This window comes from Buteo buteo, chromosome 4 (genome assembly GCF_964188355.1).
Source record: "Buteo buteo chromosome 4, bButBut1.hap1.1, whole genome shotgun sequence".
Lineage (NCBI taxonomy): Eukaryota > Metazoa > Chordata > Aves > Accipitriformes > Accipitridae > Buteo > Buteo buteo.
The window spans coordinates 67,184,528-67,206,561 of record NC_134174.1 but is presented as its reverse complement, the minus strand read 5'-3'; the positions used below and the strand labels follow the sequence as shown (position 1 = coordinate 67,206,561).

The 22,034-nt window shown below is 39.4% G+C and overlaps 1 protein-coding gene across 2 annotated transcripts in view; it reads right to left on the bottom strand.

Annotated features, from left to right (window-relative positions):
• Window positions 1–713: 713 nt before the first annotated feature.
• DOCK1 (dedicator of cytokinesis 1) overlaps window positions 714–22,034 on the bottom strand; it is a 312,956-nt gene continuing 291,635 nt past the window's right edge. For both annotated transcript variants that reach the window (XM_075026608.1, XM_075026609.1), the window contains exons 49-52: window positions 21,707–21,905; window positions 16,071–16,224; window positions 11,722–11,867; window positions 714–2,006 (exon numbers count right to left, since the gene is read on the bottom strand). In XM_075026608.1, coding sequence (XP_074882709.1) covers window positions 1,911–2,006; window positions 11,722–11,867; window positions 16,071–16,224; window positions 21,707–21,905 — 595 coding nt within the window. In that variant the 3' untranslated portion in view covers window positions 714–1,910. The remainder of the gene's footprint in view (window positions 2,007–11,721; window positions 11,868–16,070; window positions 16,225–21,706; window positions 21,906–22,034) is intronic.

Below are 22,034 nucleotides of genomic sequence, written 5' to 3'. Positions count from 1 at the left end.
CTCTAAAGCAATTTTCAATTAAATGAAGGACTTATAGAATTAAAGTTGTAATACAGTATTGACTGTCTACGGAAAGAATATCTGATTGACTGTAGCTAAGAATCGTTCCCAGCTTCTCCCTCTCAGAGATTATACCAGTAACAAAACAAATAGGGAACTGCAGGACAATATCTAACAAATTCTGAGACACTCTGGTAGCTGATGTTATCTCACATTGCAAGAAAAAGTGTGTTCGTATGATCCAAAGTGACATGATGGTTTAAGGCAGAATTATGAGAATACATAATTGACCGTTTGAGCCTCTTTTTATGAGAAGGGCAATCTTTCTGCCTTTGTAAGAACATTATTGTTTTACTGCTGTGTAAGTCATGCTTCTGCCGGCTACTTGCATCATATAGCAGCTACTTGAGGTAGAAAATATCACCTAAATCTCATCCGTTTCCTGAATTGTTCAGCAAGAGAGAACTTATAAAGTAAGCTATCATTATGAATATTGACAGCATACAACGACGTGTGTTTTATCTCAGTACTACATACATGCAGGAAGAAGCATACCAGTACGATGAAAAAACTTCAGCTTTATCATGGCCTCCCTCAAAATTGTTCAGAAATAAACACAGTAAGTGTATATGTAGCCCAGAGTGCAAGAGCTCCCAAAATTCTGCAGTGAGAATCAAAAATACCAAGGAAATGTATTCATTTTCTTAGACGCGTTTTTAAAATAATATTTTATTTTTTGAGTCAGTGGTATATTTAAAAACAATCTACCGTAAGAGTAAAAAGACTGTAGATAGTAAAAAACGTAAGTGTGATGACAATAAAAAACGCTAGAATATAAAGTTAGTTTCCTTCCTCCCTCCCAACACCCCATTCCATCATTGTCCAAGATTTCTCAGAGCCTAATATCTGGAAAAAAAATTGCTTTTTTTTTTTTTACACTTTCAGCAATTAGGAAATTAAAAATACGCAAGGCATTCTTTGCAGGTACATTAATTCATTATTACATGAAAAGCAGGCACCATAAAAATTAAAACATTCTAAAAACCATCATATATACAAACGCTGTACAGAATGATGGCACAAGGACAAAGTGATTCCGTTCAGTTCATCCTAATCCATATGAAATATTACACATTAAAGAAGAAAAGAAAAAGCTCTTCCCATTCCTGTACTCAACTGCTAGGTCCAGAACGGCCGGGAGTCTCCTATCTGCCTACTCTGTTTTTTTTTCCTATACGCTCGTGCCCGTCAGCAGCTAAAAGGCTTCCTTGCTTTACCCACTGATCGACACCCAGAGGAACGGCCAACTGAATGAAAATGGAAATGACTCATCACCAACGACTAATTTTACAAAGCCCATTGGCAATCAGTTTGTTTGTAACACAGAACAATTAAAGAGAAGGCACATTTCACAAATAAGCTCTGTCTGATTTTTAGCCCTGGGCAGAACCGTTATTTGGGGAAATCCTACGGCGGCTTCTCCTTACTGTGAAGCCTCCTCCAACGTGCACTGAATTCATTGTGAATATTGTCATCGATTCCTATACGCACTGAGATTAGGTACAGAATACTCAGCTCATTTTAAACTCCATAGCTACCTAAGTGCCTGAAGTTATTCAGAAGAAGCAGGGAGAAGGTTTAGGAAGAGGGTACTGTCAGTTGATGAACACCTCCCAGTCTCAAGTAGAAATCCAGATTTCTTTCAAGTTATGGGAGGGAATAACCCCAGAAAGAGGGGTGATGTAGTGTTGTTTCCGACACACGGCTAGAAATGGATTTCTTACGGAGTTAGAGTCATTGCACTAAATGTTAGATACTGCACGCCTGAATGAGGTAAACATTATATACCATAAAATACTTAGGGAAATGAATTGTTACAACTTTATCTTTGGAAAAAACCGCTTCCTTCTTCACTGGACAATCCCAGAGTCAACAGACGTCTGCTTCCGAGTTGTCTTTGGAGGTGGAGGCGGGGGGGTCTTGCTGGGGAGCGGAGGTGGCAGGTGCTGGAAGAAACCAATTTTGACAGACTGTGTTAGCAACGAATGGATTTTTGAAACATCTGCTGTTTCATATATGACTGCGAGAGACAGCAGGTAAGTCTGGAGCCCTCTGACTCCTGAAAGCTCCTCTGCAGAATTTGCTACTATGAATACTGGATGCTCTTGGCTATTAGCTTAAAATATAACTTTTACTTTTGACAATGAAAAAAAAAATCTCTCAAGGGTTCATGATTAATTAGCTCCATATTTCAGGAAAAATCTTTTGAAAGCACTGGAGAAGTTTATAATTCCCCACTTTATATCATGATAGGATATTGATTTCTTGGTCTGTATCGATTGCCCTCAGCCTCTATGCACTACAGAGCTTAAAAGCCAAGTTGAAGCAACAGCTTCATTGCTTTTCCATTATTTTTGTATTTTGCACACTTAGAACACAAATAATTAAAAAAAAAAAAAGAAAACCATTTAAAGAGATAAGTAACTTGCAATTTACTATTACACATTCAGTTATAATTAAAGTACTCAAAACAGAAATCCAGACTGTTCAAATATACATATTTTAAATCACTTCATATATCATACAACAGAACAAGAGCACCCTCCGTTAGATTCACCCGCTAATTGGACAAATTAAAAAAGTCATTATGGAAATTAAGACTTTTTTTCATAATGTTCAATCATATATATATGATAAAATCTGTTTCAGAGCGAGCTTGAGAACACTGGAATTTGCTCATACACTTTGCAGTCAGGTTTTCTACAGCATTTTGGCTATGCAGCCATTACAGTTTTCCCATCACTGCACTGAGGCTGTACCGCAGTGTCACAGCTCATAAATGCTGCTTTGGTTTTGTTTTTCCCTAAGATTCTCCCCCCGCTCAGCCAGCCACCGCCTTTTATTTTCCTCCAAGCATAATGATGCTTTTTCATTTCCACTTGTTTGTGTCTCACTGTATCCATCCCACCTTACCCACCCCACACTAAACTGCTGGCTCCACGTGATAACACTTAAAACGTGACAACACACACCAACTCTGCCAAATTTCCTTAATCATTGCTACAAGAACGGTTCAAACATCTGAAGTGCCTTAGCGTTACACTGCGTGTGTTGCACTTGCAACCTTGATACTCGTATTCCAACTTTTATCAATGTCTTGGACAATATAACGGATGATTTCTTAATCACAGTAAGAAACTGGTATACAAGCAACTGATAACCCATGTGAAAGCGTGTATGAAAGAAGCCCGTTTGTTTAAAAGCTACCCAAAGCTGCTATCCAAAAAGAAGAGCGGCTCAGGGGGTGCCAGGACATTTCAGCCTTTCCTCCGCCGCGAGGCAGAAGAAGCCCGGAGAGCCTCCTAACACTCCTGCAATCTAGCGACTGGGAGTTTTCAGAGATGTGTAAGAGTAGAAGGAAAAAAGTATCTTTAAGGTAACTGAATGCCCTCTTCAAAGCAGGTTTTAAGACAGCATGAAGTTATAAATCTGGAGCTTTTACCAGATAGTTTTACTAATCATAGACTAAATAGGAAGGTGAGACTGCATACTGGCAGAGCCAGGAAGGCTGGATTTTTGCTGGAATATTTTTCCTGTATCCCACCTGGCAAGAAACACTTCCCAACCTGTTTTACAGCTTTCCTCCTTCCTCCCGGCTCTCCCCCATGGCAAATGAACGGGGATCACAAACGATCGTCAGGCACGCCGTGCCCTGAGCTCATCTCTCCCTTTTGCCGCGGCGAAGACCCCCCGCTCTCCATTTCGCCAGCCTCTCCAGCAGCACCACCAACGCAGCGACGTGCGTGCCCTCCCCTTCCTCCTTGGCTACCAAATGCTGTCTGAGTTAGCAGTTGGTTTTCATCTGCTACCGAATGAGAACTTCTGGACCAAGACGAAGGGGCTGCCCCTCTGGAAAGCCGCATTCCCCTGCCCACCGATGAGGACAGCACTGAACACGTTTGGTGATGAAGACTTTCACGTTCACAGTCTGGTTAAAGTTTATCCAAGCCCTTTTGAAGAAACAACCAGGTTATTAAAAGGTTTGAGTCTCGAAAGGGCACTGCTGCTTGAAACGCACACTTCAGGAAAAACCCTGCTGAGCAAGCGGGATTCATTTTCCAGAGCAGGCTCAAAGCCCTGTACTGTTTATTCCTGACTTACAGTGGGACACAATGATCTCCGAGTCAGAAACCCAAGTCAACAGACTAAAATGAAAAGCAGATTAAAAAAGAATTTTACTTTACTAAATGCAAAACTGAAGGTTTGTTTGTTTTGTTCTTGTTTTTTTTAATTAAAGTGCCACTGATGATCTGTCTCTTAAGTATTAAGTCAGAACCATTAAATAATTCCTCTATCTGACCAATAATTTACTTAACCTGGTACGTTCAGTTAGCTCCTGAATTCCGACTAAGGCACCTGAATAAGAACTGGATTGCCAACGTTATTTAGCTTCTCACATTCAGTTGTGATCTGCAGATTTCAAAATCTTTGAGAAACTGCTTAGTGACAGTCATGTATCCGGGCAGGGGCTCTGGGCAAACTGTGGGAAATGCTGGTGGTCTGCAGAACATCAGCAGACAACACCAAGAACTCCTCAAGGAGATGACATTAATTTCCCAACTAAATAAACCAGGTGCCCCTCTAAAATACATTACAAAACATAAAAATTTCCTCAGTGCTTTGCTCTCAGATGATATCTTTAACTTCATATTTATCACTAGAAAAAACTAACTCTGCTCATAGCACCATTTGTGAAAATACATTTTGAATTTAAATAACAGTGTATTGGCAATAATTCTTAATTCAATTAGATCAAAGGCATTTCTCAAACAAATGAGCCCTTCATATTGATCAGAGAACAATCAAATTATCCCTGAAAACCTGCTTCTGAAGAACAGATACAATGCAAATACAATGAGAAATATATATGCTATAAATAACAAGCACAAAACCTACCAGAGCTTAGATTCTGCAAGCAAATTAGGCAGGAAGACATAACAGAGATAGGTAGATAATTATTATAATTGAATTTACAATTTCCATTAGAAAGTCAGATAAATTTAGTACATGTTCATTTATATAATAAGCTACCAATGAATATATTAAGTAGGACGTGTAATGCTCGTCGGGGCAACAGTACTGAGAAATTAGCACGACAAAACGTGTCAATATGGAACTGGTGCAACTCCAAATCTAGCCATCGCTCCCAGGGCCAATACACGCTCCCTTTTATTCCAGCACAGGAAGAAATTCAAGCACACTTTCTCCCTCCCTTTAATATCATACTCAGAAAATCAGTATTAGGCTTATGAAGTTAATTTTTGCTACGCTTCCCCTTAGAAACTTTGAAATACGAAAATTTCCCTTGATTTTACATTTAATTAAGAACTGCTTTGCAGAGTTCATGTTTATATGTCAGTGGTTAATTGTGAACCCGCCAAATCTTGAAGCATGCTTTTACTTTTTGACAAAATGATAGAGACTGCTGGTTCACATTCAAACCTATTTTGGGCAGAATCCTTGACTCACGGGTACCTCAGGGGAAGCAGAAACCTTATGTAAAAGGCACATCTGCAACACAGAAGCAATCTGTTCCTTCTGCTTCAAACATGAAATTGCTCCCATTTGTTTGTTTTTTCCTGATACAGAAAAGAACCAGGTTTAAAAACATTTGTCTCCATTCTCTTACAGATATAAACTACACTACAGTATACATGTTCAGGATGCAGTAAAAATCCATTAAAGAGATGAAAAAGTGCATTTTTTTCTACTCTGTGAAGAAGCAAAATACAATACGAGAATGTTGGGTTTTCTTAACCAGAAAATACTATTAAAAAAAACAACAACAAAAAGATCAAACACAATTTGATACCCAAACCCGGTCCTTGTGACACTGTAAGAGATTTCTTCCTGTGTAACTATTTGTCTTTGAAATTAAATGGTCATCAATATGACAAGCTATGGAGATCCAATCGAAAGCACTTTAATTTGAAGGATTAGCAGATCTAATTAGGTCAGAAGCAGTAGAAATGAGATGTAAGTAGCCTATCAACTGCACAGGACTGTGTAAATGCTATCAAATATTGAGGTCTGATTTGCTCCTTCTTGCTCACACCGTTGTTTTTAGCATGGAGCTGAGTTGCCTGACAAGCAGCAACTTGCTTATTTAATATCTGCAATGAAAAATAACACATAATGTGAGGTCTTGGCGGAGTAACACTCCCATTCTGGAAGAACGATAATGCTCCAGCGGAGAAAATCAACCCAACTCCACTAATTTGAACGAAATTATAGACAGTTTAAGCTAATTGGCTGTTTGACCCAGGGAGCAAAGTTATGTGGAAAATACCGCAGGTAACCGATGTAAAATGACTGTTTAAACTCTGTTGTCATGCTTCACGTATTAGAGTTTCATTTGACTGTGTATCACAGCCATTAGCTGCCCTTGCCGGAGTGCACTTAGATAGGAGAAAGTAATTTTAAGAGTCTTTCTGCAGAGGTGCGCTTTGTGTGCTCCCACCCGCCGTGTGCTAAGCATCCCCTCCACGGGCAACCTGAAAAGTCCCTCAAAACGGGCAAGAGAGGTCTGCACCCCTCACACGGGCAAGACTTTGCTCCTGGTGCATGCCAGCTGTGTTCAAGCACGGCTAATGCGTTTTTCCCTCTGTTGAACCACATTTCCGCGTGTGGAGGCTATTAGTATTTCGGACCGTACCGGCTAACTCGATTTTCAAAAGCCCTGTTTTTCTGCTCTGGTCTGTACATAAACAGATCTCAAGAGTTATGAGCAATACCCTCAGAATTGGGTTTAGACTCCAGACTGAAACTGTATTTCTTACCGACGGCCCAGACCCTGCGAGAGTGATAAACAAATGTATTACCAACTGGCCAGAGCAAAACCCGCCAAGCGCTGAGGGCAGCGACGCGGCCCCTTCCGAAACAAAATCAAGGGTGCTGCTCAGGGACACATCGCGAGCTCTGTGTCTCCGGGCAGACAGCAGAAGAACACATTTTTCACTCAAAATCCTGTAATAAGCAGTGGCAGTCCATTGATTTTGAGACTTATTAAAAAGTGACTGTGAGCTTTTTAGAAACTCTTTGCTCGGCAAGAACTTAACCCACCAAACCCCAGCGGAGGCGAGAGGTGGCGGAGACTTTGCAGTGGAGGAAGGGCTTGTAACGCTTCCCATCTCCAGCAGGCAAAAGTGATGATCAGATGGTAAATAACAAATCTTAATTTTTTTTTTTTCTTTTGGGCACATTATATGCTCCTATGCATCATGGAAAGCTTTGGGACAGAGAGCCTGTTTCTCAAAAATCTGGAGTATCAGAAGAGCAGACATATATTTCCGTTTGTGAGCAAATACAGTCCACAAAGTCAACTTTCTAATTTAACATAACGGATTAATAACGCACTTTGTCCGATATCACTTTTTCCACAGGATAAAGCTCCTAATGACAGCCCTCCCGCTGCCACGGTAAGCGAGCCGGCGGCAAGCCTTGGGCCACCAAATCAGCGGCAAGGACCCAGGCAGGTGACACCACGATGCTCCGAGGCTTCCCCAGCAGCCCCTGCTCTTTCGAGAAATAACATCAGAGGAGGAAAAACCGCAAAGCCTGAAGTAACGCTCCCTAATTACCTGCTGCCCCCGTAGTTTCAGCTGGGTTTCTAGCCTCAACTCTTTCCCTCTGTCCACATGAGGACGGCACATTTGCTGAAGCCTTTCGGGTCATTTTTTGCTAACCTAAGAGATAATGATCAGCGCTGCAGTATACGCATCGCAACACATCAAAAATCCCCTGGATTTTTCCTTCTGTGGAAACACTTCCATTATATCCGCACAACCAGTTGGAGTGCTCCTTGTCCAACAGGGTCCCAGAGAGTCAAAATAAGCGCCGTTGTCCCGGTCCTCACATCACGCACTGCTTCAGCCTTTGCTGTCCTTCCTTGCCAAGTTCTCTCTCTGTGCTGGACTGATTGATCGAGATGTTCTCATCCAAACCATTATCTGATGCTTAGTAAATGTTATAGCCGATATTATAAATGTAAGTACTCCTTTGTCTATTTTCTTTGAGTTTCCCTTCTCGCTGTGAATACTAAGCAGGCAGTTGATTTGTATGCAAGGGTATGGATGAACCCATAAAGAATGAGAAGTGCCTAAAGGAATCCCTTGATGTAATAATAATCCTTGCAGGAGTCGTAGACTTCTTTTTTTATGTTCCCATATATTATTAAGAACATTTTTAGCAGAACAAATCATACAGTGCAAGAAAATATATGTAAGGGTCTCACAGTTAACAACGAATAAGAGGACAATCAGAAAATTATAATTAGATGATCGCTTGGATAAAAGACTTAAGGTAGACCAAGTTAACAGTGGACTCCAAATAATCTAAGATTACCATCTCAGACACTAAATGACACTATTGCCTGCAGTCTGATTTGAAGTATTTGATGCATTTATCACTGCATGCTTTTCAGTTCACTACAGCACTTTTTTTTCGTTTTCGTAACTGACTGCAAGACAACCAGAGTGAACAATGTAATAATTTCTCATACAAGGAGATACTTCCAGTTTAAAAGCTACCTTATCTATAATATTTTTTACTGATTTTTCTTCACTGATACAAAGCCTGTGTAATTTAAAAGATGATCAGTTTACTAGGCAGAGAATTATAAAGTTATGAAGTATGTAGCTACTTGACCCATGAAACACAAGGCATTAAAAACTGTGGAGTGGGATTTAATCACGGCAGTAATAAGAATTTACCCATCTGATCTTTCATGCCCAGCACTACTCATTTTCTTTATGTCCTTTAAAAGCTTCCTTCCTACAAGCCTGATGAAACAAATGCACAGAGTGATTGTTGTAAGACTAGAAGCTTTTCCTAAAATTAATTCTAAGACTAATATATGTGGCTTTGTGACAAATCTGCTTTAGAACCATCTTCCAGACTTTGAAAATATATTCCCTCATCTTGGAAAGTTTATAAAAATACAGCTGCTGAAGAAAATTTTGGACAGCTAGCTAAAGAAGTATAGCCTATATTTGATTGCATTTCTAAGGTTTGCTTAAATCCTGAGGCCCTTCAACACTAGATGTTAGACAATGGGGTCCACTTCTACAATTACAAAATATATTAAAAAAAAAAATAAAGGAGTCTGAGCAGTGAAGACTATAAAGAGAAAAAATATCAAGACCTGAATAAAACTTTGCAAAAAACTGAGAGAGCATACTGCTACTATTTTTATGAAGCTCCATTTAATGATGCGTAAACCCTGCTCATGACAGGTACAGGAGCTGCACAAGGTCACACCTTCAACAGCAACGAGACCAAGGCTGGAACCTGACTCGTCTTCAGGTTTGGGCTCCAACCGTCACAGCATGATGGCGTTTGCAAGTAGTACAGTAAATATCTACCTTTTCTCCACTGAGTGGAAACCCCTTCAAACAGCCTCGCAAGGAAGGGAAATGGAACCCGGCTATTGGGATTTTATTTCTCACCATGTGTTTTATCATCTCATTGTTTAATGCTTTTTACCTAAAAATTGAACTCACATTAGCAATCCTGGGCTACTACCATGACCTACAACTTACAGTATATCATACAAAATGAATTTACTACTCATACAGGAAGGTTTCAAATTTCTTGAACTCCTAATTTGAATTTCTCAGATTTCTTCATGAAGATGGATTCCTCAGACAAAACTCCTGGCAGCCCTCCTGTACATTCTGTAATTTTCCACGTAGAGGTCTGTATTCAGGTCAAGCGAGAGCTGGCCCCTGAGAGAGAAGCCAGCGAAATGGGTAAGAGCTTAGTATACTTTGATGGAAATTAGAGGCAAAGGGTTTGCAAAAGAATTTAGTGAAAATATTTACTAAAACCATCCAGTCATGGGGAAGAACTATGGAAGAGAGGATGGGAATAGAGAATTTTTCAATATATGTATATAATGAGTAAAACATGGTGTTTTGAATAACATTATTGACATTCCTGAAGTTACTCCTGTTTTTTTTTTTCTCCCCATTTAGCCTGAAAATACTAAATTCCTGCAACAGCACAGTTACAATTTCAAGCATGGAAAAAGCTGGACTTGTGTACTGTTGTGCACTGTGATAGTCTCTGTTGAAAAAAATTATTCCCAGACTTAAAACTAAATTCTTGCCTGACTTTCCCCGCTGAGATTAGAAATGCTTTCTCTAACCATGAAATTTACTGAAAAGCAAATTACTCAACAGAATTTCATCTGAATGATGAACTTCAGAGAAATCCTGGAATGTACCTCTGCAAACAAAGAAGAGTCATTAGCACTGAGATTTTTTCCACAAAATAACAGCTTGGCCAAAGTTATACATTTCAAAGTCAAAGAAAAGAAAACCTCTTGTATTGGGTTTGCGTGGCAAGGTTTTGGTAGCGGGGGGGTTGTGAGAAGCTGCTGGAAGTTTCCCCCATGTCCGACAGAGCTGATGCCAGCCAGCTCCGAGACGGACCCGCCGCTGGCCAAGGCCGAGCCCATCAGCGATGGGGGCAACTCCTCTGGGAGAACAGATTTAAGAAGGGGGAAAAAAACCTGTGCAACTGGGGAGAGGAGCCCACGCTGGAGCAGGCTGTGCCTGAAGGACTGCAGCCCAGGGGAGGGACCCACACTGGAGCAGTTCATGGAGGACTGTCTCCTGTGGGAGAGACCCCACGGTGGAGCAGAGGAAGAGTGAGGAGTCCTCCCCCTGAGGAGGAAGGAGCAGCAGAGACAACGTGTGATGAACTGACCCCAACCCCCATTCCCTGTCCCCCTGCGCTGCTGGTGGGGAGGAGGGAGAGAATTTGGGAGTGGAGTTGAGCTGGGAAGAAGGGAGGTATGGGGCAAAGGTGTTTTAAGATTTGTTTTTTATTTCTCATTACCCTACTCTGGTCAATTGGTAATAAATTAAATTAATTTTCCCCCAAGTTGAGTCTGTTTTGCTTGTGATGGTAATCGGTAAGTGATCTCTCCCTGTCCTTATCTCGACCCACGAGCCTTTCATTCTATTTTCTCTCCCCTGTCCAGCTGAGGAGGGCAGTGACAGAGCGGCTTTGGTGGGCACCTGGCGTCCAGGCAGCCAGGGTCAACCCACCACACCTATTTAAACACATTTTTTTCTTCAAAAAGAAAATAAATAGCCCTTCTCAAAAGTGCTGCTTTAAAGAAGAGGACCAAATTATTTTTAAAAGCTTCCAGGATACAGGGAACAAAGTTGAAAAAGTGCATTTTCTTCAGGAAGCTGAAAACCCAGTTGAAGATGAAGAGTGTTTCTGAGCTCCTTCCCTCAAAGGGGGCATGTGTGTTTGCCTCTAGGAAACAAGCGGTGATTGAATGTAGACAGAACATAGCTCCAGAAAAGAAAGATGTCAGGTACGTGTTTTATTTCCTTTCCTGAGACAGGACTGAAAGGCTATTAAATCTAATTTGCTGCTGGGACTATATCCTGTCGGTTAAAGCTCCCTTACCAACACAGCTAACAACATTTTGCTTAGTCTTCTCCTCCAGAATGAATCCAACCTCCCTTCAGGTCGGTCCCCGTGAGCAATGCTGTTCCCTCACACTCCAGACACTTGTTTGCAACTCCAGAAATCTCTGGATCTGCTGACATGTCCACAAGCAGGATTACATCTCGCTGTGGATTGTTCGAGGTACAAAAGCAAAGAAAATTGCAGAAAATAACCATCCTCTGCGGGACTCACCCTTTGATGGGCAGGGGGGGAAGTGGTCGGGCTGATCAAGTCTTGACTTTCCATGAGGTTCCCATAATCAGCCATGCTTCCTTTGAGAGGCAGAGGAGGAGGAATGTCAGGGATGTCGGAGCTGGACATACCATTCAGCTCCAGATCTGGAAAAATCAACACCGAGTTAACAATTTCAATAACTGAATTGAATCCAAAGATCCAGACTGCGCCAATTCTTACGACATTGATTCTGCGATAATGCTGCACATGCGATATCTTTGTCTGCTCTTCACTGCCTCTATAATTATCTGTAGCTCATCTAATGAGGGATTTTAGAGGAAAGTAGAACAAATGAACCAACCCCCGCATCGACAGGAAGTATGCACTGTGGAGTCACATTGGGCTAATTTTTAGGATATGCTCAAAATACTTGAACGATCCCCTCTTTTTAATAGAAAATAATTTTTACTTCAGATTTCATGCCAAAATATTCATAGCTTAGCAAATATAATTTTCTCAGCTGTAAGGTCTGCATTTTCACCTTGTACATTAATACACAAGAGAAGTTTTGGTAAGTGCACTAAGAAAATATAATTGAGCTAAGCTCTATTTACTTTCCCCCAGTAAAATAAAAGCTTCTTGTTAATAAAATGGACAAATGAAAGCCTATAATTAACTACATCTCTCTCAAAAACTTTCAAACTCCAGGTAACTATAATAAATGAGCAGTCATTAGTTGTTGAGTAAATAAAATCACGCAAGAGAAAGTACAAAACATTTATTATTACTGTTTGCTGGGTAGAAAGTTCCCTCTTCTTAGCAGATAAATCCTAGCAGGTACGTGCTGTAAAGGCTAATAGCCTGAGGGACAATAAAGTTTATTGAGGCCTGAGTGATACATAGGTTTTTGTGTAGAAATCCACCCACGGTGTATTTCAGGGTAATTCAGTCATTTTAACACAGGCGAAACCCACTGTGAGCTCTACGAGATAAGAAACTTAATTTATTTTTGACAAATTAGGGAAATGTTTTCATTTAGGAAATGAAAAAGGGTTATTTTATTTTACTGGGGTGATTTGTGAAACAAGTGGAGAACTTGTTTATGCAGATATTTTTATTGCAAGGTTCCTATCAATATCTTGCATAAAGTATCCTTTTATTGTTCTCTAAAATGGCCTCTCACTTACACATTTAACTGTAACGTGGCTGTATTTATTTGTCACTGAAAACTGTACTTTTACTCTTCATCCTTTCACTTGAACTTTCAACTATGCCAGGAAGAAGAATATTTTCCATCCTGGGACTTCAAACTTTCAATGGCTTCTACATCAGACTGAAAAGTGTTGTTTGTCCTCCAGGACCTGAATTTCTCATGGCTTTCTCCATTGCTCCTGTTTTTCATCCTTCCTTTTCTACACATATAGGATTTGTCCATTCCCCAAACATTTGAATATTTTCCTTTAAATATCTCCATCAGAATCTATTTCTTCTAAGCTCATGCCATTAAACATGTAACTGGAAAACAACGCTACGCATTTGGAACTAAATATTGATGCTGTGAATGGACTTCCCTGTTCATTTGATAGGAATCCCCAGCCATACCGTACACCTAAAGATCATAGGCCTTTGACACCGTAAACCTCACAGAACAGCTCCCTGACATACATCTTGCATGTCTCATCCACAACTACCTATCTACCTATCTATCTGTCTGTCTGTCTATCTATCTACCTATGTGTTCGCTTATTCCATGCAGTTTAGGATAATACTGGGAGATGTTTGGAAAAGGGCGTTTTCTTTAGAGTTGTAGCTTTAGCTAGAACTTTAGCAGAACCTTGAATCCTGCTTCAGAAAGGAAAAACTTCTTTCGGCATTTACTGTAAACAAGCCACGTTTTTAGGTTTCACTGTACATTCCTTAGGTGGAAACTGAAAATGAGTATAATACACTATTACCCAAAGATAAAGCGAATTTAACTGCCCTGAACACTTCACCTTTGTATCTTACATGATATTGCAGTATCTACTAACTTCATCTAGACTAATGTAGACTAACATGTAGACTAATAGGTGCTACCCAGGAGATGGCAAGACAAGTTTTGTTAGGAGTTACACAAACCCTTTGTTTCTTTAAGGTTGACATTTGGAAGATCCATGGAAAGGCAGGTAAGCAATGTTTTTACGAGAGCTGCAGAGGAAACAAGGTGTGGAGGCAACTCTACTTTAACATCTGCAATACCCTGGACAACCTGGATGGTCACCAACTGTCTGTGCAATCGTGTCCTGCTCTGCTTCTGTCCCTTCCCCTATGTTCCCCAGCTCCTGTTACTGCTCTAATTTTCTGCAGCCCCCACTGTGTTCCTACAGCCTGTACATTGCACCTTCACCAACAGCAATAATTCCCTGTAAAAGTGGACAGAGTATTTCCATCCACATGAATAGTTCATAATATACATTAACAACATATTTGCATTCAGTCTGGAAAACTGTTTAGTAGAACAACAATATTCTATAATGAAAAAAATCATTTGCCCTGACTAGCTAATCTCTCACTCAGTTTAATGAAATCCTGGAGTCATCTACCCTACTGCAGAAACAGGTATCGAACACAAACTTCAGTAATTTTCAGTCGTGTGTCAAGAAGATCTATTTGCTCCAGATCTATTAATTTTCTCCTGCTCAATTCAGCTGAACTATACCTCACTAACTCAGTCACTACACAAATAATTACTTATCATTTCTGGTTTGCTATCATTATTCAAGGTGTTTCATCAGACTAGTATGCTCTGAATATTTATTTCTTACTGGACACGTGCCACTGAGAGTATCTTTGAGCTGGTGAGAGATCAGTTAGGTGACTTTTTTTTTTTCATCTTAACCTGATGATCAAATTTTACACTCCATTCTCCTAAACTGCCAGCTAACAAGCAAGCAGGATTGCTTAGCAACCCATTAACTGCTTTTAGCCAATTTGTGCACTGAAATAACTGCTTTATCCTTGGAATTCCTAAAAATTTTTACCACTACAATTTCTCAAATGATTATGGACAAGTCCCATGGATTTTGCAATAAGCTAAACCTATTTTACATAACACCCATAAATCTCCAGCACATAGACATAAATATTCTCAGAAATACATGACAGATTCAGATACTTTTTAAAAAAAGAGATCAAGTTAGTTTTAATAAAACGTACACAGGAAGAAATAATCCAATGCAAAGACTATCTTTTGCAGAAGTATATATACTCTACTTCTCTGTATTTCAAGTTGTTAGCATACTGGTAGTTTCCAGCTACCAAAACTGTAAAGAAAGGAGAGGGTTCACCGTTATCAAAATACTTGTTTTGGGTGTCTGACTATGCAAAGGAAATGCCGCCTTCATTTGCACTTCCTTATCCCTCTTCCACGTGTTTGCAGCCAACAATTTCAAATCATTAAAACATGCCACATGCCTTTTGGAAGACAATTCTGTTGCTATAGATTTGTAGAATAAACACATTCTTGCTCACAGGACATGTATCTGCAATCGGCAACAAGAACTTTCCAAAACACTCCCTATTTAAGGCAAAAGGTTTTAAGTGTCAAAAAAAGTAAATAAAACAGTGACCTTGATAGAACAAGATTTTTTTCTTAAAACTGATCTATTCTCCTCTTTACTAACATTGAAGTCTTGACTATTGTACTAGCATTTGGGTACATGTATCAAAAAGATTTTTTTTTTTTTTCCTTGTCACATGCTAGCAACTGAAAACTCTGAATAACAGGTTTTGGAAAATAGCACTGTAAAAGAAATAGGTGTTGTATTATAACCAGTTTTGCAATAGGGTTTCCTGAAGATGGAAGCAAACAGATGCTATTTTACAGAAAAACTGAGTGATAGATGCCAATGTCAAACAACAAATACATCAAAAAGACTGACTTTTTTCCCCTCCTTCTGGCTTGTACTCACTATGTAGCAAATGAAAGTTCTTTTAAGGTATAATTACATGAACAGATTATTTTTTCAGCCTTTATGCTCCAAAACACCCTAAATCCAATACAGAATCAAGTACAACACTAATTTTTGACAGTTACTCTATACCTAAGTAATTGTTAATGATTACTTGAAAAGAAACTTTCTCAATGCAACAATTTTGCTTGCTTTTGTAAAATGTTGAAATAATTTTGCTGGCAAAGGCAAGGAGCATGACCTTAAGAGGCAAGTTCTTGTTCCCGCAAGCAATCCCATGGTGATGGCAGTAGGACTAACTCAAAGAACTCAAACCAAGGCGTAATGTAATGCTCAGGAAAGACATCTCCCCACCAGCAGTTATTTTGCATAAAATATTCTAAGAAAATAAAATGCAATTAAAAATTAAAGACTTACTGGACTGTATGCTGAAAGAAAGTTTTGTCCGTGGAGTTATTGGGGGTGGTGTCACTTGGGAGCTGGGAGGTGATGGGGAGACGGAGAAACGTCTTTCACTTGAAATGACGTTTATGACTTGGCTTTTTGGTCTCTGTGGTCTTAGCGGGCTGATCTGCACAGGGACAAAACCAGTGAGACAGTAAAGCAATACATGTTGTTACTGAGCAGCAGACCTTGGGATTGCTACATTTTCCCCACTACCTCCTAAAGAGTAATAGGGCAATGATAACATACAACACTTCTGATTTAATGCAGTATTTCACAGCAGCAAATGTTTTTGCCTTCTCCCCAGGAATCGCAATGAGACTTAATGCACACACCTTCCCGTAGCCTGGCATATTTTTCTGAAGCAATGAGCCAATTCCCCAAACACTTGCTTAGTAACAGCTCAGGAAGCCTATATCCTTACACAAGATTATACAGCATTCAAAATATTTTCTTTCTTCTCACAGGGCTCTACTTCCCTGTTAAAATTTATCTCTTTAATTGTTTGCATGGTGAAACTCTCTTCTGAGGAAGACATCATCTGTCCAGAAATGCTTTCTTGATGGTGCCTGTTTGTGTCTATATTTAATTCACTGAAATATCCCTATTGTTTTGCTTGAGCTGCTTCATAGTCCACTTACATTTTCCATCAGAAACCCTGAAATGATACTTGTAATCTGATGGGCAACTGTTGCCTTTGTTAAGGCAATTCCTTTTACTGAGTTTAATTCTGAGCTCTCCTGTTCGTTATCCGTCCACCAGCCCCCATATTTCTAGTAATCACAGTGAAGAAAGGAATTTTTTATTTCCAAGAAGTCACCGAAAATGGAGCAGCAGCCTGAAGTTAAGAGGGGAATTACATCCAAGGTGCTGCATTAGGACAAAACAGAAAAAGCCAGCAGCAATTCATGCTTTTTTGAAGAATTTTGTCATTTCACAATGTTTTTTTAGAAAGTATGTTGTGAAGGAGAAATCTAAAATGAGGTATCAGTGCTTCCCTTTATTTTCAGAAAAAAAAATCCTAAAAGGGTTTGCATGAAAGGCTGTGCCTCTGAGACCCTTCTACACGAAATGAGTGACCATAAAGTACGTAACTTTTTTTTGAAAGTTCATCAAGACCTGAGGGTAACCTTTCAGAAATTTGGCTCATAATAAAATTCAAGTCCTAAAGACTCCAAAGGTTTCTTCTTTCAAGATCTTTTAATGCATATTTTTAGTAGAATGGATAAGCAAAGTGATCACTTTCTCAGAGGCATATAATTATAAAAAAGCAAATCAGGAAAACACACTAATTGATTCGCAAAGCTGCAATGCCAGAACCAAGAGAAAACCCAACAACTAGATTAAGTTCCCAAGTTAACCTGGTCCGTAGCTACTTATCTCAAATAAATTTTAACTTCTGTGATGGACAAGCTCGGTCCTCTTCACAATAAATCACGGTTCTGCTAGGGAACATGAACTCTTTGGAGACCACTAATCCATAATGAACCCATTGCTAATTTTTTTTGGTCTAATGAAAGGAAGATCAATAGTGAGTGATGTTAGGTGCCACTAAATCAATAAAATGTACAGCCTGCTATTCTGATTTCTAACACAGCTTTCAAGTGGTCTGTTAATTACCTGGCTTCAGTATTAGGTTTGCTATCAGCTCATGGAATCAAAGAACTAACAATGAGAATTTATGTTAAAGAAGTTTATGTGATGCTTAAAAGCAGATATAAATATCTAGAAAACTATAAAGACATTACTGATAATTTTCATATAGCAAAGTGCTTAATTTATCTTCTGATAAGATCATAATAGTACAAGATCTCTGTAATTAGGCCTTGGGTTTTGATCAGTCAATAAATTCATTATGAGTACAGTGAGATTTGGAAAAAAGTATTTAAGCCATACAACTAGACAAAACAGGCTCCAAATGCTCCTTTTTAAAGAAAATGTAAAAGCTCCATGAAATAATTCTGCAGTTTTATAATCTTCTCATGTTCTTTCATGAATATTCATTTGATTGGAAAAAAAAGTTCCTATATAAGAAAGTCCATTGCAGTGATGGAAACACTCATTTCATGAGACGTCACCTTTGAAGAGAGCAGCAGAAGCTCTGCAGTGATGGGAATGACTGCTGTCTGACATGCCTGCTGCACCTCTCACTTGATATTCTCTGTATCATGCTTGCAATTACGTTGCACAAACCAATTAGTAGTGAATAACACAGGATCGAGAACAATTCATATATAAGGTTATTGATGCATCCTTCCCTCCTGAAAGCAAACCACTGATAACTGCCTGTTTGTGGTGGGCGAAGAATAATTTAGAATACGAGCATTGTCAGGCAACAGATAATTGTGTGTGTGGGGTGTGAATATCTGAAACTGGACTTTCGTCAAGCACAAGTCTGCTATTTGCCAGCTACAACTGGCACGGGCTGGTTGTGAACTGCGATGACACCTGGATGAAACAGAAGTGACACACACTGAACCCTCTTATTAATAAATAGACATGAGACAGAGCCAGTGATTATGAGGCTGACCACATGCTGTGCTTCTGCACATACGTTATTTTGACATATCTCACTATCCGAATCCATGACGGGTTCTCGTTTACTCCGTCTCACCCTTCACAATTTTAAGCGGAGTTCTTCCAGGCTGCTGTGTATCCTTCAGCATCACCTTAGACCAGACTTCATTGCCCAGTCTGGCTCACGAGACCATCGTGTGAGGTGTGCCAAAAGTCATACTGAAGTCGGCGCATTCGGGTCTGCCACATCATTGCTACCCACAGAGCTTCCTCCTCTGTCGCAGAAAGAAGAAAGAAGGGCTTGACCGATCTGGTGTTGACAAATCCAAGCTGGCTGTTACTCTTTCATTCATTTTCTTGAAGGTACTTATAAATTGTCATCGTACTAAAGCAAAGCATCTCTTCTGCTGTAAAACCCCCAAATATTTTAGAAGTCAGAACTAAGAATCTATTAGAAAATTCACCAAACAACTGAAATACTGTAATTGAATTAGCGATGGTACAAGTGAATTCTAAAATTCCGAACAGAATGAATCCAGTAACTATAATATAAAATCTAGTAACTAATAGTAGTTTATTACTAAAATCTTGCTTTAAAAGCTCTTTAAATCTTATTATAATTTCCATTTCTAGTCAAATCTGGATTCCAACTTTTTTGAAAAAAAAAAAAAAAAAAAAACCAAACAAAAAAAAACCCCAAAAACCAAACCCCCAAAAACCCCCAACAAAAAACCAAAACCCAATAACCCCCAAAATCAACAATCCTTAATTTATGCCCCCCTCCATTTCATCATCATCTTTTTTTAAGCTAGCAAACTTTCTGCTGCCAAGTTCCTAATGCAAGAGAACTCAAAATGCCTTTTTCTTCATAAAACACAGCAGTAACAGTGCTTCGGGAGTAATTTCAACTTAGAAAGGGAACTTGCACACAGTGCAGCCCACAAAAGTAGAACAATGGAAAAGTTGAATTCTTACCCACAAAAGATAGCAATTTCCCTTTTATATAGTTAATAGGGGACAGGTCTCCAGAGTGCAAAAATTTTAAGACAAGAGAAATTTTATCTTTAAACTGCTTGACATTATCTGTACAAAATTCCTGAAGACAGCAGTGGGAATTGTACAACCACTCTTGTAAACTAATCTCAAAAGTGTTTTCTCTAGTTCACCTACAAGAGCAAATGAACCACACTAACACCAAGCATTAAAAATTGACTTGGTCATTTTGGAGCTTATCAAGTAGTTCGCTGATACTGAAAAGGGAGAGTTTTTCTCTCACCAGTAAACTCCTTTTCATATTATTGATCTGTGGATTTCAAGAAGCTCGAAGTAACTTTAAGTAACTAATTCTGACATTTAATTGCCCTCCCTCTCTATAACCAGGGGACAATTAGTCATACCAGTCATTGACTGAAAGCTCTTGACTGGGAATAGTGGAAAACTTGAGTCAAACCATGTTGGGCTTTGCTCATTTTTGTTCTTCAGATGACAAATGGCAATATGCCTTGAAGGGTCATCGTGTCCCCCTTTCCAGTCAGCATTTACATTTTTCCAGTCATAAGGAATCTTCTCCAATATCCAACACCTCTCGGAGATGACAGTGACCTTGCGGTGACATCAACCAGCTCTCCAGCATCCTTGGCCGCCTCCCATCTGGTCTCATGGATTTGGGCAAGTCCAGCTGACTGAGCTGCCCTGCAATATAATTTTCTTCTTCTGTGGCTAATGCTCTTCTCCCACAAGCTCTGCTAGTCCGTTTGGGGATCTGGGACATGGGAGCGCAAGTCTTGCCATTGCAATTTTCAGGCTTAGTCAAAATACCACTGCTGCAGTGTGCAGAGTTGAATGCGTTGCATCAAAAAGATGAGACACGTGGAAATCTAAGCAAAATGTATTTTCTGTCTGAAAACACTCTAAAGATGCTCACCTGGCTGGATTTGGCAAGAGGAATCTCCATTTATACAAACCAGGGCTGATCCAAAATTTACTGAAGTCAATGGAAAAACTCACTGGCTTCAAAGCAGTTTGGGTGAAAAGCCTGAGACGCACAAAAGGGGTTTTTCTGAGCTTTTTGCTGAGCTAATACTGGGCCTATGGCCACATCAGAGAAAACAACTCTGATCTTCCAAGATGTCAGAAGACACATCTGAGAGACTAGCTCATCTCTGGATGGAAAAGGAGGAGCAAATCCAGAAAACAGAGGAACTACAGCTGAACATCTAAGTAATATTCGGCTACAAACACCAAACAGAAAGACTTGAAGGATCTAGTCATCACAGGTCAGAGAGAAATAGTTTCGAAAGTCCAAAGTAAATGACACAGCCACCAATGGAAGACTCTGCTGAGTTAAAAGTTGGCTCTACAAGTACCTGTGCAAATCTTTAAAAGAACATTACATTTATTTCTGGAGGGCACGTTTTAAACTATTGCCCTCCAAACAGGTGTCCAGGCAGAGATTTGGAGGTGACAGTTAGTTCATGCACTCCCTGCTCCAGCTTAAAAAGGCCTTACTTTCAATTTCAGAGCTAAAACTTCTCAAGTTACCTAAGCCTTTAGGAGAGTTTCAGTGAATTAAATATACGCCAAGAAGAGAGGGCTTAAGAGAGATATGCCCTGTAGTTAATATTCTTACACACAGCCACCAGTGGAACTGCTTACGATTTTCTGCTCAAAATAGCCTTTCAAGAATACGTAATTGCCATGCATGAAATGACCTTGTAACATTTCCACCAAAAAGTGTCTTGCAGTAGTCAGCTGAAATATGAGAAAACCCATCATGATCTATTGGGAACCATAAATTCAAAAGGCTGCTAAAATGGTAGCATTTATTTTACTTAGGTTATACCATCTGTTCCTTTTATTAAATTGTCATATATAGCTTTTGGTTAAGATTTTCATAGAAGATACCATGATTTTTTTACACTGTAAATAAAATTTAGATTTTTGATTCATTATCACACATATTAACATTGTAGCGTGTTCCCTTAGAGTTATTTTTGGTCTAAAAACAAACTAAATCATAAAAATCAACATTTTTATTTAAAAAGAGAAAGAACACTGCTCAGAATTAGGTAAAGCATTACTTGCAAAGTTACCGTTTCTGAAAGGATCACTGCTTCAGACTGCTGCAGAGAAATATCAGTAGATTTAAATTCTTTATCAAATATCTCTTGGTGCTTGCTGTTCCTTTTCTCCTTCTTCTTTTCTTTCTTATCTTTATCTAGGTCATCCTTGTCCAATTTATCTTGAGACCTAGAATGCATCTTTTTTGGCAGGAGGGGCTCCAGCACAAACCTGAAGAAAATTGTTGTTGCTTAGATCAATAAAATACTATTTTCAAAACACCTAATTTTCATTTACATATTTCCCAAAGTCTCGCTTGAGTTAACAGTGCTTTGCTAATCCAGGAAAACTCATTACAGA